The sequence below is a fragment of the Bos indicus x Bos taurus genome, chromosome 5 (genome assembly GCF_003369695.1).
Source record: "Bos indicus x Bos taurus breed Angus x Brahman F1 hybrid chromosome 5, Bos_hybrid_MaternalHap_v2.0, whole genome shotgun sequence".
NCBI lineage: Eukaryota > Metazoa > Chordata > Mammalia > Artiodactyla > Bovidae > Bos > Bos indicus x Bos taurus.
The window spans coordinates 45,901,787-45,918,454 of NC_040080.1; the positions used below are offsets into that span (position 1 = coordinate 45,901,787).

Below are 16,668 nucleotides of genomic sequence, written 5' to 3' on the forward strand. Positions count from 1 at the left end.
AGAACAGCGTGAGGAGAGTCGTTTCCATTGGTCTGAGAAGAGGGCACATGTGCATCCAGGAAGCACTCAATCTGGAGTCTCTCTTCCTGAGACTCCCCCCCAGGGTTCCGGTCCCTGTTAACCATTCATCTTCCTCATCCTTCAGCCTGACCTATTGGTCCAAGAATATAGTCCTCAGACCCAAGCTCCTCTGTCTCCTGGGAACCTGAAACTGAGATTCCAGGGCCTTGGACCTAAGCTTCCTGCTGGAAGGGGCCTCTGGGGACAGACTGTGAGCTCCTGCAGGGGGACCTGTCCTACTTTCTGTCCTTCCTGAACTGTGCAGCTTTGGGGGCTTCTTTCCATTCTCCGACCTGGCCTGCATCCCTCCAGTGCACGCTCTCTGTGCTCACTTAGCCAAACTCAGTTTCTGTATTCAGAACCACAGGGATCTCAGCTGACACAGGGGTCACTGTAGAATTGCATCATCTGCACATTGAGCTGAATGGGGTCCAGCTCTAAGGGTTTGGGGGTCATGGCAATGGACACTGAATGGTTCTGCATCCAGTGCCTGGAACCCTGCCCAAGAGAAGTCTGTGTAGGATTTGAATTCCCCAGGAACTTACAAAGAATTAAAGAAGGAATGAAACTCATGATTCGGGGATCAGACAGATGCTGGCCATGACTGCTGACATCTTCAGGAAGGAATGGAAGGGCCGACTGAAGCCTCAGAAAAACACGGGCTGAGAGGGAGTCAGAGGCACTGAGAAAAGTCTTCCGAGGGAGGTTTGGACAAAAATGTGGAGAAGGCTCTGCAGCACGTGGGGAGGGATTTAGGAGACGTCCTGGAATCATTTCCAGGTTCCAGGTCTCTGGCTTCATGCCCTGGGCTCCAGGTTTGGGAGACTGTTAGGTGCTCACATGCTCCACACATGGAAACACAGAGAGTTGGTGCCCCGTGGAGCAGGCCCGTGGTGGTAATAGCTACACCCAGATGCTCCCCTTTCCTCCCTGGAGATGAGGAGCATGAGGCATCCCACGATGGCTCCTCAGAAGGTCCAGGCAGGTACAATCCCAAATGGGTGACCAGATCAGAACATGGCCTTGGATGGACTTTCCCTTCCTTCCTGCCCACTTTCCATAGCCCTCAGTCCTGCCCCTTGTGATGGAGTCAGCCTGGTGACGATCTCTGCCCTTGGGGGACCACAGGCTACATCAGGCTGGGCTGCAGGGAGGCTTTGAGGGTCTGTGCCCAGAGTCATGGGCATCCGTGGAGGAGGTGAAGCAGGTAGGGCTAAGATAATATTCTTAAGAGTCATTCTAGCCCTGGTGGGGAATAGACAGGTGAGGCAGGGCACTGCCCCAAGGCAAACACAAGAACACGGTTCTGGAAGCTCCTGCAGGAGTCCTGGTGAAATGTGAAGGCAGCCTGGGAGAGGCATGTGCTGTCTCTCCCTGGTCCTCTGTTTATGGCTGACGCCCCCTCACACCTGCACACAAGCCCTCTGCTCTCAGTCACCCTCAGGTGCCCCGTGTCCATCCTGGTCCCCGGGGCTGGAGGAGAAGCATCCCCGTGCTCAGCCCAAGTCAGACGACACGGGCTCCCCCGGGCGTCCCATGGGGCCTGGGGGCTCCAGGGTCTGAGGGAAATGACTGGCTGCGAGCCCAGCGTGCAGGCAGGAGAAGCCATGGAGGACATGCTCCCTGAGACCCTGGGAGACAGGCTCACAGGGAAGGAGCTCAGGCATCTGGACCCAGGTGAGCCCATCAGTCAACACAAGGAAGCCTCAGTGAATCAGTGCTATTTATTGAAATAAAGTCTAGAGAACACAAGGTGAGGAGATCCGGTGTTAGTCGTCAGTCGTGTCAGGCTCTCATTGACTTTATGGACTGTAGCCTGCCAGACTCCTTTCTCCATGGACTATTTCCAGGCAAAAATATTGGAGTGGATTGCCATTTCCTTCTCCAGGGATCTTCCCAACCCAGGAATCGAACACACGTCTCCTGTATTGGCAGGCGGATTCTTTACCACTGAGTCACCTGGGAAGCCCGTGGAAAAGCACGGAGTTTCCTTAAAAAACTAAATATAGAGTTAGTGTATGAGTCAGCACTTCTGGAAACGACAAAAGCTCTAATTCAAAAAGTAACACGCACTCCAATGTTCATAGCAGCACTATGTATAATAGCATGGAAGCAACCTAAGTGTCCATCAACAGAGAAAAAAGATGCGAAATAACTGGAATACTACCCAGCCATAAAAGAATAAAACTGTGCTGTTTTCAGCTGCTTGGATTGACATGTAGATTATTATAAATGAAGTAAATCAGTCAGAGAAAGACAAATACTGTGTGATCTCAATTATGTGTGGAATCTAAAAAGTAGCACAAATGAACTTATTTACAAAACAGAAACAAACTCACAGACAAAGAAAACAAACTTTTGGTACAAAATAGGAAAGGGGAGGAAGGGTAAATAGGAATGCGTCATTAACAGATGCACATCACCCTACATAAAATAGATGAACAATAGGGATTTACTGTATAGCACACAAAACCACATGTATAATCAATACATTTGGCTGTACAGCAGAAACCCACACGATACTGTAAGTCAACTACACTTTGATAAAAATAAACAAACAAAAGAAGTCCCTGCCTAATTAATAAAAACCTTCTGGAATCGAAGGTGAGTTGATGCTGGAGACATAGGGTTGAGAACACCACCAGGGGAGACTCTTCTTGCTGGGACATCACACCCTGAGGAGGACGATAGAGGAGCCCCGGCTACTTCTCCTGGATCCCAACACTCCTCGCTCTGACTTTCTCTCATTTTCAACCCTTTCATATTCCTGTCTTTCCACAGCTATTTCCACCTGCCTTTGCCTTTATTCTACCCTCAGTGTGTTCTTTAGTCCAAAATAAGTGGTTTCTCCCCTCCCCTCACTCTTTAGCCCCCCTTCTCCCTTAGTCCAGGCTCCAGGCTCTTTCTTTGCCCTCATCTGCCACCTGCATCCATCCCTCCCTTGCTGTGCTCAGCTCCAGAAATGCCAAATTCCTAACACCCAGGACCATCAATGCTGTCTCCCCTCCTTTTCTCCTCTAACAAGCTGCCTCTGAGATACCCAGCAAATGTCCCAAGTCCCTGCACTACTCTGGGGGTGGGGGAACTGGGCCCTCCTGCAGATTCTCATGGAGCTCAGTGAGTAACTCCAATATGTTTTCCAACTCCTGGGCCTGCTGCCTCAGCTTTTCAGCTGACTTTGCCTTTGCTCCATTATGTAAATGTATTGACTCTTTCACCAGAAAGCCCACATCTACCACAAGGCCGAAACATGCCATGACTAGGCTAGGGATACAGACTCCTTTGGTCATTGTTAAAGCCATGCCGCTAAAAGTTTTCGGCACCTGACCGCTGACATGGATGAAGGTTTTCCCTTTGGTTATGAAGATCTTGACTTTGGCTGCTAAGGCAGGGCTGACTTTAATCACCTTGATGAATTGGACTTGCTTCTCAATGTATTCTAGGCAAGTGATGAATGACCTCGTTGCAAAAATAATTTGAGGTGTCCTTTTATGGAGTACATCCTTGATTACCTTCCATTTCTTCATGTCAGGGGACAGCAGTTGAGTGGTTTTCATTTCTGCTAATGACTTGCTTACTTGTTCCACGAAGCTGGTGGACACATTGGTTACAGCAGCTGCTATGCCCAGCCCTAACCCAGTGGCCAAGAGAGGCAGAGTGGCCCCCACTGTCAGAGGTGCCAGAGCCAGGCCAATGATGCTTAGGACGCCAGACACAGCGCCAGTGGAGTGGGCCACCACCTTGGAAATCGTGCAGTCCTTGTGTACCTTCTCAATTTTGTCTGCAAAAGCATGGATCTTTTCTGTGTTTTCCTCCAGGTCCTGTTTCATCACAGGAAACTCCTCCAAAAGCTTCTTTCTGTCCAGCTGGTCTTGTTGGACTGTGTTTGGGTCCTTTGCACTCAATTTTGTTTTCAGCCTGTTCAGATACTCATGTAGTGCCTTTGCCTCCTCTCTGTAATAATGAAGGTCAAGGAATTAAGAAAATTTGTTTGTCTGCAAAAATAGGCTGGACAGGATCTATTCTGCATAAATTACAGAAATTGTTTAATTAAATGTTTATAAGTGTTTTCTTTTTACATCAAGCACATATTTGGGTATTGTAGATGCTCTATAGACTTATTCAATGGTGGAAAACATAAGCAAAAGTCATATTAGGATATAATTAAGGTAGGCATTTGGTAAAGACACTCAGGGGCAGGTCAAAACCATCACTCGCCATGAGTTGGTGGGGTGGGAACTCCACAGAGAAACAAAGAGAAGTTTTATTGGGGCAGAAAACCCTTCACTCATGGACCTTAATGTGTAGTGAGGAGTCAATCCACTCCTAGCCCTTGATCCTGGGAAGTGGTCACTAAGCCCCTAGAATATTCTGGCTGATAGGAGTGTCCTCATCTCCTCAGGCCTTTGGCCACTGGACAAACAGAAAATGTGTAATTCATGATGGGGCCTCTGGGTCACGTGGTATCAGTTCTGACCTCTGGAGGAGCTGGACTCCAGGGCATTAGTCTGACCACCGGGAGGACCTGGAGACCACAAGTTAGGATAATTTGTTTTTAAGTGGGTGAGATTCCCAGAAAGACAGTGCCCTGTGTGTCCTGCCACACACTGAATCCAAGGCTGGAAAGCATCCTGGGGACAACGGAAGCTTTGTGTGTGAAACCCACCAGACTTTCCCCGTGGCTGAAACTGCATCCTTTCCCATAATAAACCATAACCGGGATGACGACATCTTCAGTGAGCTCTGAGAATCCTTCTAGGAAATTCTCAAACCTGAGGGTGATTATGGGAACCCCCAAACGTGCTACTGGTGTTAAATGTAAAGACAGTCCTGGGGACTGTGTGCTCAGATCTTGGTTGGCTAACTCTGCATACTTAGGGGAAAAAAACCACCAAAATTCAGAGGTAGAAGGCACCAGAAAGATCATTTTGCCTGGCATCTGCTCTCTTCCAAGGCTTGTGCCCTTGATCTTTCCATTGAATAGTCACTGGGTCCATCCACTTCCCCACCTAACAGGGAAGCAGGAGATGTGCTGTGAGCCCTGGTTCCCTTGGACTCTCCAGCTTACCTCACTGACTCCTGACCCATCACCCAGCATCCTTGACCTCTTGGATGTTACATGTTAGCTGGTAAACGTGCCTGCACCCCAAGGCCATGTGCAACTTCATACACCCTCTCCAAGACTTAAGAGACTTGAGGAAACACCCATCTGAATTGTTAACCCTGAAGAGATCGGCACTTGCACAGCTGGTGGAGGAAGTGTTCTCCTGTTCAGTGGGGATGCATGAGGCTCCTAAGAATCCCTCAAATGACATGCAATCACAGCCACTCACTGTGAGTCTGGAGGCTCACTGAGCCACACTGCATTCCCACTGTGAGGGCCTCTCCACGTAGACTAGAAGAGGGTCCCAGATAGAGAGAGAACCCAGGTCCCAGGCAGGGTGTGGAGGACATGATCACCCAAGGCCCTCTAGCCCAGCATGAGGGGATCCCATTAGGGAAGAAAGAAATGTCCTGCCTCCCACTCCCGGAACCTCTGTTAGCATCACAGCCTCTTCACTTCTGTATCCTCAGGGCCCACTCTCCTCACTCTAATCCTGGTCCTGCTTAAGCATGCCTACTTGTCCTCCAACCTGGACCCTCTGCTCTGCCCTGACACCTGGGGCTGACCCTGGTCTAGCCTTCACTGGGACTTTGGATGAGATGATTGCATTTGCTTCCCCACTTCTGATCTGCAGTTCACTCTTAGGCCATCACTATAGTCCATCAGATTGAATCGCTATTCCCATTGGACACAGGACAGATCTGGGGCTCCAAGACATAAGCCCAGAGCCCCACAGCTGGGCAGGACTAGAGCCAGGACCCCACCAGCTCCACCCAGTTCTTCTCCAGCCCCTCTGCCATATGGACCAGCTGGATCTTGCAGGGTTGGTACAGTTCCTAAGATGGGGAAGGAAAGGGCTCTAGTCAGAATCCCCAGGAACACAAAAGGATGTTGGAAGGATTTACTGACTTGTTCAAAACTGAGCCCTGCTTTGTCCTCCTCTCTAGGAAAAAGATCTTTAGCCCCTGTCTCTTCCCAAGAAGTTTTTTCAAAGTTAATATTAATTGAGTACCTACTCTGTGTCAGCCATCATGCAAAGCACTTTGCATGCATGATCTCAGTGTCTGCACAATAAAACTGAACAGATGAAGAAACTAAGGCAGAGAGTAGTTCAGTCACATGTCCAAGGTCACATAACCTGCCCCTGTAGCAGGTTTCATCTCTTCATCACACAAGGCCATTCACTGCCACCAAATGCCATAAAGGAAACACTGCTATTGGGATCTTGAGAAGGAACATCCTTGACTCCAACTACAGGATGCTGCCTTGGGGAGGTGTGCCTGCCAGGAAGAACCTGGCCTGGGGCAAAGGGATCTGAGTGGCATTTCTGGTGCACCCATGCATGTTACCTGGGTATACTGGCCTTAGCCACAAATTTATCCCATTTTTGGAGTAGGACGTTCAGTTTCTGTTGTGTGACCTCGGAATCCTCAGTGACAACTTGATAAACATTTTCACTCTCTAGATGGAAAAAGAAAAGACTAAAATTAGAAGAAATTTTGGTGGAATGGAAATGGCATTGAGTAGTTTGCTCCTTGGAAGAAAAGTGATGACCAACCTAGACAGCATATTAAATAGAAGAGATACTACTTTGCCAACAAAGGTCTGTCTAGTCAAAGCTATGGTTTTTCCAGTAGTCATGTATGGATGTGAGAGTTGGAGGATAAAGAAAGCTGAGCACTGAAGAATTGACACTTTTGAACTGTGGTGTTGGAGAAGAGTGTTGAGAGTCCCTTGGACAGCAAGGAGATCCAACCAGTCCATCATAAAGGAGATCAGTCCTGAGTATTCATTGGAAGGTCTGATGCTGAGGCTGAATCTCCAATAATTTGGCCACCTGATGCGAAGAACTGACTCATTTGAAAAGACCCTGATGCTGGGAAAGATTGAAGGTGAGAGGAAAAGGGGAAAACAGAGGATGAGATGGTTGGATGGCATCACCAACTCAATGGGCATGAGTTTGAGTAAACTCTGTGAGTTGGTGATGGACAGGGAGGCCTGGCGTGCTGCAGTCCATGGGTTGCAAAGAGTTGGACATGACTGAGAGACTGAACTGAACTGAACTGAAAATGTGTTTAAGGTCCATCTTTCTGACCAAAGGTCCCTGGATTTATGAGCAGGGACATATGTGCCCCTCTGCCCCAATTCATATCCTGAAGCTCTGACCACCCTTCCCTGAGGACTGAGGTGGCACAGTCCGGACCTGAGTTCAGTTCAGGGTCCCCTAACCCTTGCAGAGTGGCTGAGGTGGAAGGGGTGGCAGGGCAAGAACTGGAGGAAACAGCCTCTGTGGTGACACCGCAGGGTCTGGGAGCACAAGGAGGCTTGGAGCAAGGGAGAGGGCAGGAGAAGCTCCAGGGATGTTGGGGGACCTCCTCTCCCTCTTCTGCCTGATCTTGGGGATCCCCATCAGCTGTCCCCCTCACCGCGGGCTGTCTTGGCCTCACTTCTGAGTCCCTTGCTGGATGGCAGTAGAAGAGGAAGTAGACAGCGTGCTCTGGTGCCCTGAGGAGAGGGCTGGGATTGAGGCTGTACGGATAGAACCCCGAATGTGGGGGGCTCCCCTGGCCTCTCTGGAGGACTCCGGAATGCTTAGCCACTCCCTTCTTGGTTTTTGATTCCTTTGTGGGTTGTCTCAGCCTGGAGGCACCACCCTCAATTCTGGATCACAAGTGGAAACCAGCCAGACAAGAGACAGCTGACTACCTGAGCAGTATAAGAGTTCTGTTGAGTTCATGATGGAGGCAGCAGGATCTTGGAGATGTCTCTTCGGCTCACCCATCCAAGTCAGGCTGGAAGGAGGTGTGGCTTCACCCTTGGGGAAGAGAAAACAGACTGCGGGCTAGATCACGAGTGAGCAGTGGCTGCAGGGAGCAGCGAGGGGGAGGCCTCTGGTGGGTTCCCCTGGGACAGCCACCATGGACTTGACCCTCTGCGTTTCCCTGTCCCCTGGGCTCTGCTGGCTGTTAGTTAAGAAAAGTCACTCACCTCCTACAGCTCCTTCCAAGTTGAGTCAGAGTCCTGCTCTCCTGTTGGGGCACAGGGAGAAGGTAATCAGACAGGAGACAGCCATCTCTGAAGTTATAGGAGCAGTAAAACCAGGGACAGAAGAACACATAGAAAGGAGCATAGAAGGGAATACTCTGGGAATTATGTGAGGTTGGGACACCTGTGTCACTAATTGGTAATAACTAATACTGATTCAGTGTCTGTTATGTGTAGGCTCCTGAAACTCACCTTAAACATGGGTCAGCCCAAGACTTCATGCTGGTGCCAGAGTCTGGACTTGAACCCAAGTCTTTCTGATTCAAATAGCAGGTTAATGATAACTATGCTCTACTCTCAACAATATTCAAAAATACTTACCTGGGGATATATGTTAATTGGTAAATGACTCTTTTTATTCCAAAATGATGTCTTGCTCCCTGTGCCTGAATCTCTGCCTTGATAAAGTTTCTGGTGCTGCAGCTCCCACAGCCCACATCTTCCTTCCTTCCACAGGAGCCTTTCTCCCACAAGCCCCCTCCCTGCAGCCCTGCCCTGGGCAGCTGAGGACCTGGATGGTGCCCAGTCCTCTCTGCGGTCCTCCCCTGACTGTGGCACTTTGGGGTGTTTCTAATTGTTTGTGTAAATAATAGTGTAAAGAACACTCTTCTTGTATGAAACTTTGCCTGTACTTGAGACCGTGTCCTTAAGCTGTTTCTGGAAGTAGAATGATTTGGTCAGGGCTCTAAACATTTTAAATGTTTTCATACCTAGAGTCGCTCTGTTGTGCCAAAAAATTGCACCAATTTATTACAGTTATATTCATATATGAGGGTGTCAATTCTTTTAATCTTGCCAATTCTCAGAAGTCTCTACTTTAAAACAGATCTTTATTGAGAGAGAATTTTTAAATTCTGTTTGGGATTACATTGCCTTGGTAGATGATGAAAGGAAGCTAACGTTGATTACATTCAGCAGTATTGTAAGAAGACAAAAGTGCATTTATCAGCTCCCCCTCCTGAGAGCTGATTGAAATGATAGGAAACATGCTTACAGTTGTAATAATTGCTACTGATAGGAGGCGTCTCTGTGCTTCTGGTCTTCGTTCTGTACTGATAGTTGATCTAAGACTTTACCGAATATAATTTGGATAATTATAATAATTATCCAAATAATTCCAATAACTCTTGAGATATGTGTGCCAACTCCCCTCCTTTTTTCATAGATGTTATGTGACTTGCCCAAGGTCAGAAATCTTGTCCATGACAGACTGGGTTTCAACCCACTTACTGGGCTCAAGAGCCCATACCTTGCCTCTCGGTACTCTGCTGCTAATATAAAGCCAGGAATGTGGGCAACAGGAGCCCAGAGTCTTCAGCAATAGTTTGAAGACTGACTGGATGAAGAAGTGACTGCTGAATAAAGAGGAGTGGAGGGAAGAAACGGAGAGAAGGTGTACAGGCTAGAGGAATGCTTGCTTAGAGCAAAATGAGAGTTACACAGAAGGAGAAAACAGGGGATAGTCCCAGCAACCCACATCCCATCACTGCTGCTGCTAAGTCGCTTCAGTCGTGTCCGACTGTGTGCGACCCCATAGACGGCAGCCCACCAGGCTCCCCCGTCCCTGGGATTCTCCAGGCAAGAATATTGGAGTGGGTTGCCATTTTCTCCTCCAATGCATGAAAGTGAAAAGTGAAAGTGAAGTCGCTCAGTCGTGTCTGATTCTTAGCGACCCCATGGACTACCGCTTACCAGGCTACCCATCCATGGGATTTTCCGGGCAAGAGTACTGGAGTGGGGTGCCAATGCCTTCTCCAACATCCCATCAAATATTCACCCAAATCCACAGCAGATGGAGGAAAATCTTAATTCAGAGACTCCAGAAAAAATATTTCTATATTCTGGAATTTAGGGGTCCTCAGGCAAGCACTCTACAGGGCAGCTTACTAGTCAACTCTACTCCCTCTTAAATACGAATGGGTCATCCAGGATTAGATACATGGAAACTATGACAATGTGGAAAAGGGTGACTAAGACAAACAGATGAGAAATGACACCAGAAGAGATGGATGGACAATTCTGAAGGAAGAAAATAATTTATAAACTTGAACCCAGGTCAAAAAGTCAATTAGAAAGGATTTTTATTCATAAAATGAGATGCACTGAGAAGTCGGAAAAAAATGAAACAGAGAAAAAAAATATTTGGAATTAATAACTGTTTACCAAATAAGTCTAAAGAAAGATTGGAAAAGAAGGCCAAAAAAAGCTTCCAGAAAATCTTTTTTAAATGACAGAAGAAATGGAGCTAAGTGGAGAATAGAAACGTTGCTATTCACAATCCTTCCTTAGCAAGTTACTTGAGAGTGAGGTGCAGAGGGAAAGAAAAGATGTGTGTGTGTGATGATGATGCAAAGGATAACCAAGAGAAAGAAAGATTCCTGAATGTGATCCAGGAATCAGGAACATCAACCCAGAGAGAAGGGAATCCAAGGATCACAGCTGGGCACACAGCAGATCTAGAGAGAAACCAGTTCAAAATGGCGTCAAAAGTCCAGAGTCTGTGGGGACAGGGGACTCGGTATCATATGAGGCACTTGTGCAAAGAAATGGAGGAAATTTGAAGATAGACAGTGCAAGAGGTGAAAACAAAGGCAATTCCAAACATCAGGAAAAACTGAAGCTGTGCCAAAATGTATGTGCAAATACATAGTATTAATACAAGTTACTCAAGAGAAAACATTTAAAACATCACAAAATGTAAATTCTCTTCTTTGACTTTTAAGTTTTAGAACAAAGCATTTAAATATGAGAACTTAATTTATTTGCTGTCAATCAATATAAACATTAAATCACACTTCTAGAAGTTGGAAGCTGAAGCACTGAAGGGAGAAAGAGAATTAGTCTCATTTTACAAAGTGGGGAATCAAGAAACACCAGTTGAACCTGAAGGCCTAAGAAATAAACGGCACAAATAAAGTGCATATAACCACAAATTTTTCTAATAGAAGATGTAAGGTTAATGATATAACAATATTAGGAGAAGATAAGGAGGGATCTAATAAAAAGTATAAAAATAACTGAAATCATTATCTTCCCTGGTAAGAACTAAGTTAATAGCATCAAACTTTTTAAATTAGGAAAAGAAAAATATGATACTTAATGTTTATTAGCTATTGTGGTTGACGACGTCCCACTTTGCACCAGGCAGCATTCTAAGTGCTTCCAAAGCATTTACTTATTTTTACTTCTCTCAATGACCCTGTAAGTAAGGAAATTATCTAAGGATATTCCTAAAGCAAACAAATAAAAGTGCTTTTTACTACAAACAGTGTGCAGAACCCTCTGTATAAACTGATTTGTTTTAAACATATGCATTTATTATTTTGGATTTTTAAAATTTTATAAAAGCAGAAGTCACTTCATAGTAGTTAGTAACCTATGAGAATGGGTTGATTTCTGGCGCCACCACATAAAGCTGGTGGAAGCAATTGGATTAAGAGACAATAAGAAGTAAGCTGACACCCGATGTGACAACTGTCAGTGTAGCAGACATGTTTGTGATGATGAAGCCAAGCTCTCTAGGAAAAGGAGGGATGATAATACATGTAAACCAGGACAATCACAGTGACCTGTGGCCTTAAACAGAGCCATCATCTGGCAGCACCTTGCCCACAAACATGTGCACCCATGGGCTTCTGTCCACTCAAAGGAAGCAAGACTCCTTGAAGGGGAGGTCAGTTCCACAGGTCGGCATCTATATCCACAGGTTGGCAACTATACACCCCCAAACACAAAGATTCTCTTGGAAATGTTCAGAGCAGCGTTTAGAAAGGGCACCCACATAAAATGAGCTTCCCTGGTGGCTCAGATGGTAAAGAATCTGCTTACAATGTGAGAGACCTGGGTTCGAACCCTGGGAAGATCCCCTGGAGAAGGAATGGCTACCCACTCCAGTATTCTGGTCTAGAAAATTCCATGGACAGAGAAGCCAGGCTCCTCTGACAGGCCATGGGATCACAAAGAGTCGGACCCGACTGAGCAACTTTAATGTAACTCACATATAATAATGCTGCTGACGATGGAAAGTGAATACTATGATCATGTTTCATTGGGCCAAGTTGAGTCTGAGAAAGGCCATGAGTTCATAACAATTCAATGAGAAGAGTTTATATCAAGTGTGGCTAAGAAGGGAGACATAAAGCTTACAAAAGGTAGCTATGCTGCAAAGAGGAGTAAGTGTAGTGGGAAATATTTCACTGTTAATTGAATTTAATAATAAGAGGAGTCTTAAAATCAATGGGCATATTCCCTTCTGTCTGTTTATGTGACCATTATAAAGGACTGAGAAGGAAAGAATACCCCCGACATCCCAAGGCCGGCCTGGTATCACAATAGGGTGATGCTCTTCTCCCGTTGGATGTAAAGGCTCTCACAGAACTCCAGCCTTACACAGGGTCACCCTGAGAGAAGGAGCAAAGGAGACAGCAAACACCCATCACTGCACCCCCACCAACACCACACCCCGTCCCTTGGCTGAAAAGCAGGACTGCTTCTTTACCAGTCACACCTTTATGCTCACTCTGGTCTCCCCTCTCCATAGATGAGTTACTGAGACCCCCACTGATAGAAGTGCCCCTCATTTTCTGTGTCACCTAATCTAGAGTGGACCCATTTCCTTGGTGAGTAAGAGAAAGTCTCTCAGTCATGTCCAACTCTTTGCAACTCCATGGACTATAGAATCCATGGCATTCTCTAGGCCAGAGTACTGCAGTGGGTAGCCTTTCTCTTCTCCAGGGGATCCTCCAAACCAGGAATCAAACCGGGGTCTCCTGCATTGCAGGCAGATTCTTTAGCACCTGAGCTATCAAGGAAGCCCCCATTTCCTTAGAGCCTCCCCCAAATCCCCTCACCTGAGCTCCCATCCTAGAATCTTTCTATCACCTTCTTTCTGTGATGCCTGGGGTTGTCCCTCAGGAAGAGTAACCATCAGCTTGTTCGCTAGGGAGTGTGCCTGTTGGTGGAGGCTGGAGGCACTGATTGTGTGGATGGGAGAGAATTCACACAGGCAGGTCTACCTTGAAGCAAGTGGGAGAAGAGAGCTGGCTGGTCCCGCGCCGCCCTCTCTGCCTGGAAGCTGCATGACCCAGGAGCCAGGGCAGCCAACTGACATCATGAAACACAAGGACCAAGAGCCAAAGCAGAGAGAAGAGGAGGGCTTGGACAGAAAGGGCTGGATCCTGGGTGATGCCAAAACTTTGTAAACGCATCTGAACCATCGACCTCATCCTTCATCCTTCCCTCCCATTCTTGGCCTCTTCCTGAGCCTTGTCTGGGGCCTCAAATGGGTGTGGATGCTGATAGTGCTTCCTCTGCTGGATTCCTATCCAGGCTTCCTCCTCTGTTAGCCTCTGATTGGCCCCTTTCTGGAAAGGCTGTTGGTGGGAGAGAGGAGGACCCTGGAGAAGCCTGACCCTGCCCAGCTGCATGGCCAGTCATGCATCCCTTCCCTCCTCATGGGCAGACAGATTCTCCCCAAATATCTCCCTCCTGTGCCTGCAGTCACCCTCCCTGGGAATGGAAAAGTCCCTGGGCGAGCACCCAGACCCTCCCGACTGCCCCAGCTTCTGTCTTCCTCACACTCTCTGTCTCCACAAAGCCTGCTGCACGAGACTGACACCTCACTTGGCACTAGCTGTCCCTCCCCAAGACATGTGCTTCCACACTGGCCTCTCGCGTGACGGGTTACTTGTGCCTGGAGGCCCAGCTCCAAGCCTCCCTCTGCCACCTTCCCCCAGTTGCTCTCCAGCTCCTCTTGAAGGCCGCACTTTACTCCTGGTCGTGGTCCCTTTTTGCTCAGTTTCTCCAGGTCTGAGAACCCTCCCACATCATCAGGGGCCCTGTCTCTTCTCTGCTGCTCCTCCTGTCCAGGGCCTCTGGGCACCCTCCACCCTCCTGGGCACAGCCTGGCCAAAATATGAGGGGTGGGACCCTTTATGGGGACATGAAACAAGCAGCTTCTCGATGACACAGCACAACCCCAGTTCTCCTGTTAAAATTAGAAAAGGAGGGAGGGGAGAAGGGGAGAGGGAGGAAGAAAATGGAGAAGAAACTAAAGATGCAATCAATCAATCATTCAAAGGGATCCAATACACCAGAGAGAAAAAACTGAAGGGACTGAAAGAAGCATTAAAATAACATTGATTTGAGAAAGCCTTTCTAAATACACACATTCCACAAGATATAATGGAAATTCGAACCTACTGAACTAATGGAAATAAAAATTGCCAAGGATCCCATAAACCAGGTCAGAAAAAACATCTGTACCCACAGGGAAAAGTGGAAATCAGCTTTTAAAAACTTAGTAAGAGAATAGAACAAACAATTCCCCAGGAGGTAGCTTGCCCAGGGTCACACAGCTCGCTGTGGGCAGAGAGGAGGCCAAGACCAGGCCTTTGGACATGGGTACAAGGGCAGGGTGGGAATGTGGTTTTAATAACCGAACGTTTCTAGGGTTGTCTCTGCCGGTAAAAGACATAGATCTAAGCTCATGCCTCTCCTGTTATACTGATGTCTGTAGAGTTCGGCTTTTTATCTTAACATTGCAACACCAGGATGTATATGGACCTTGTGCAGTGAGCCCTTCTCACTTCTTCCAGCAGGGCCACCTTCCCCACACAGGACCTCCCATCACCCACATCCTGAGCAGAGGGCCTGGCAAACACAGGAAGCCAACGCCCTTCGACTCCCCACTTGGTTTCCTGTCTATTTCCAGGCCGCAATGTCCCCCAGGGCCTGGCATAGCCTGGCTCTCAGAAGCAAGGTTTTTCAACAAACCTTGATTCCTTGTCACTGAAAAAAAATCCCCTTTCCCCCATCAGCCCTAGCCTAGCAGCCTGGGGACAGCTTTAAGGTGGCCAGGCCATAGGAGGGGAGGCTCTGACTCCCCTGTCCTCCTCTACCCTCTCTGCTTCCTCCAATCTCCCAAAGTACTAAGCACACCCAACACCCACCTTCCTTCTGGGGTCGCCACTCATGTCTCAGGAGACCACATCCTGAGCTGAGCCCACCTGAGCAGCTGTGGCCCTCCCTCTGCTCTGTTTAGGGGCCCTCGGCTGGGAGGAAGCCCTCACACACACCTGCCTCCACATCCAGGCTCTGCCCCTGCTTAACCTGCTGCCTTGGCCATGACCTCACCTCTCTGCGCTTCCAGTTCCCTTCTTCTGTCAACTAGTGACACCATCCTTTCTCAGACATTCATCCTGAGGGTGGGGAGATGGGCAGGGTCCCTCCCCTCTGCTTACCCAGGGGTTTTCCTCTGGCTGAGTGTGAACAAGATCCAGACGTTCTCAGCTGTGCAGAGGCAGCCACCAGCTGTGCATCTCTGCAATGACCACACACACCCTCTGTGCCTAGATATACTTTGGGAAGCAAAAGTGAAAGCAAAACCCTCACTTCTGAGTGGTTCAAGTCAAACAAACACCCTGCCCACCAGGCCCCATCCTGGGACTGTTTCCACCTCCAGCTGACCTGCTTAGAGAAAGAAGCCCAGTCCTGACATTCCACATCCTTCTTCACACAGGCCACTCTGTCTCAGGCTCCATGAAGGAAGACCTGCCACCAATGCACCGTGAGTCCCTTGGCAAATCACTCCCACCTCCTCCATTCCATCTTCTCACCCCTCCAACCCCACACTCACCAGCCTGCTGCCTCGTTCACCTTCGTGCCACCAGCATGAGGTGCAGTCCTAGAACAGACCAGCTGCTCAGTGCATACTGGTCATACTCTGTTGCTGAGAGGGACGTCCTGGTGGCTTCTAGGATTCACTCACACTTCTAGGTTCTTCTGCCAGGGACACCTGCTGCATCCAATCGGGAGAAATGTTTTCTGCAAAGCCCAAATCTGGCATCACCTCCTCTGAGAAGCCCTCCATGACCTCGCCTGTAGAGGCCACAGTTTCCTATTCTCCTCCCATGGTATCTAGAAGAGGGGCCTAAGGCCACCCCTCAGCCACTCTGTCCATGCGCTTCCCCCCATCCCTTTTGATCAGATCCGTCTAGACTTAGCCCTGCTGGCAGGGACGGAACTAGTGCCTTTAGTCCCAGTGGCCCACAGGAGGAGGTCCAGCCTTGGTGGTCACTGCCATGAGGTGGATGCAGAAGTTCGTGGGAAGGGCTGAGAGCACGCTGCCCTTTGCTACCTCCGCTTATCTCCACCTGACAACAGATTTTTTTCTCTCCAAATGGAAGACTTTTATCAGAAAACCAGTGTCCTGGCGACTCAGAGAAGTCTGCAACGGAGAGCTGGCCCTGTCTCCGTTTGGTTCCTGAGCAAAGAGCCTCTGTAGACGGGGGCTCAGCATGTGGCAGGCGCTGTGCTCGCAACGTCCACGCCTTTCCTACTGAATCTCACATCAGCTCTAAGAGTGCTGGCTCCGTTTCACAGATGAAGAAATGCAGGTCAAGTTCCCACAGTCTGAGAGTCCTACAGCTGGACTGCTGGTGAACTTCTCGGTTTGCCTC

The 16,668-nt window shown here is 48.3% G+C and overlaps 1 protein-coding gene across 3 annotated transcripts; it reads right to left on the reverse strand.

Moving 5' to 3' along the window:
* Window positions 1–1,765: 1,765 nt before the first annotated feature.
* LOC113892666 (apolipoprotein L3-like) lies at window positions 1,766–15,563 on the reverse strand. Of its 3 annotated transcripts, none has more exons than XM_027541797.1 (5): window positions 15,451–15,563; window positions 8,153–8,193; window positions 7,871–7,979; window positions 6,514–6,625; window positions 1,766–4,014 (listed from the first exon to the last, which is right to left on the reverse strand). In XM_027541797.1, the coding sequence occupies exons 3-5, from the start codon at window positions 7,944–7,946 to the stop codon at window positions 3,126–3,128; spliced, it is 1,077 nt and encodes a 358-aa protein (XP_027397598.1). In that variant the 5' UTR covers window positions 7,947–7,979; window positions 8,153–8,193; window positions 15,451–15,563; the 3' UTR covers window positions 1,766–3,125. The 3 variants fall into 3 exon arrangements, with proteins under 3 accessions (XP_027397598.1, XP_027397599.1, XP_027397600.1); XM_027541798.1 differs by having other exon boundaries at window positions 8,153–8,237; XM_027541799.1 differs by lacking the exon at window positions 8,153–8,193.
* Between the last annotated feature and the right edge of the window lie 1,105 nt (window positions 15,564–16,668).

Excerpts from the sequence above, each read along its gene's own strand:
- LOC113892666 (XM_027541799.1), bottom strand. The coding sequence starts at position 7,946 with ATGGGTGAGCCGAAGAGACATCTCCAAGATCCTGCTGCCTCCATCATG. Across the intron at positions 6,626-7,870 it reads AGAACTCTTATACTGCTCAG|AGAGTGAAAATGTTTATCAA; the intron begins GTAGTCAGCTGT and ends TTTTCCATCTAG. Across the intron at positions 4,015-6,513 it reads GCTAAGGCCAGTATACCCAG|AGAGGAGGCAAAGGCACTAC; the intron begins GTAACATGCATG and ends TCATTATTACAG.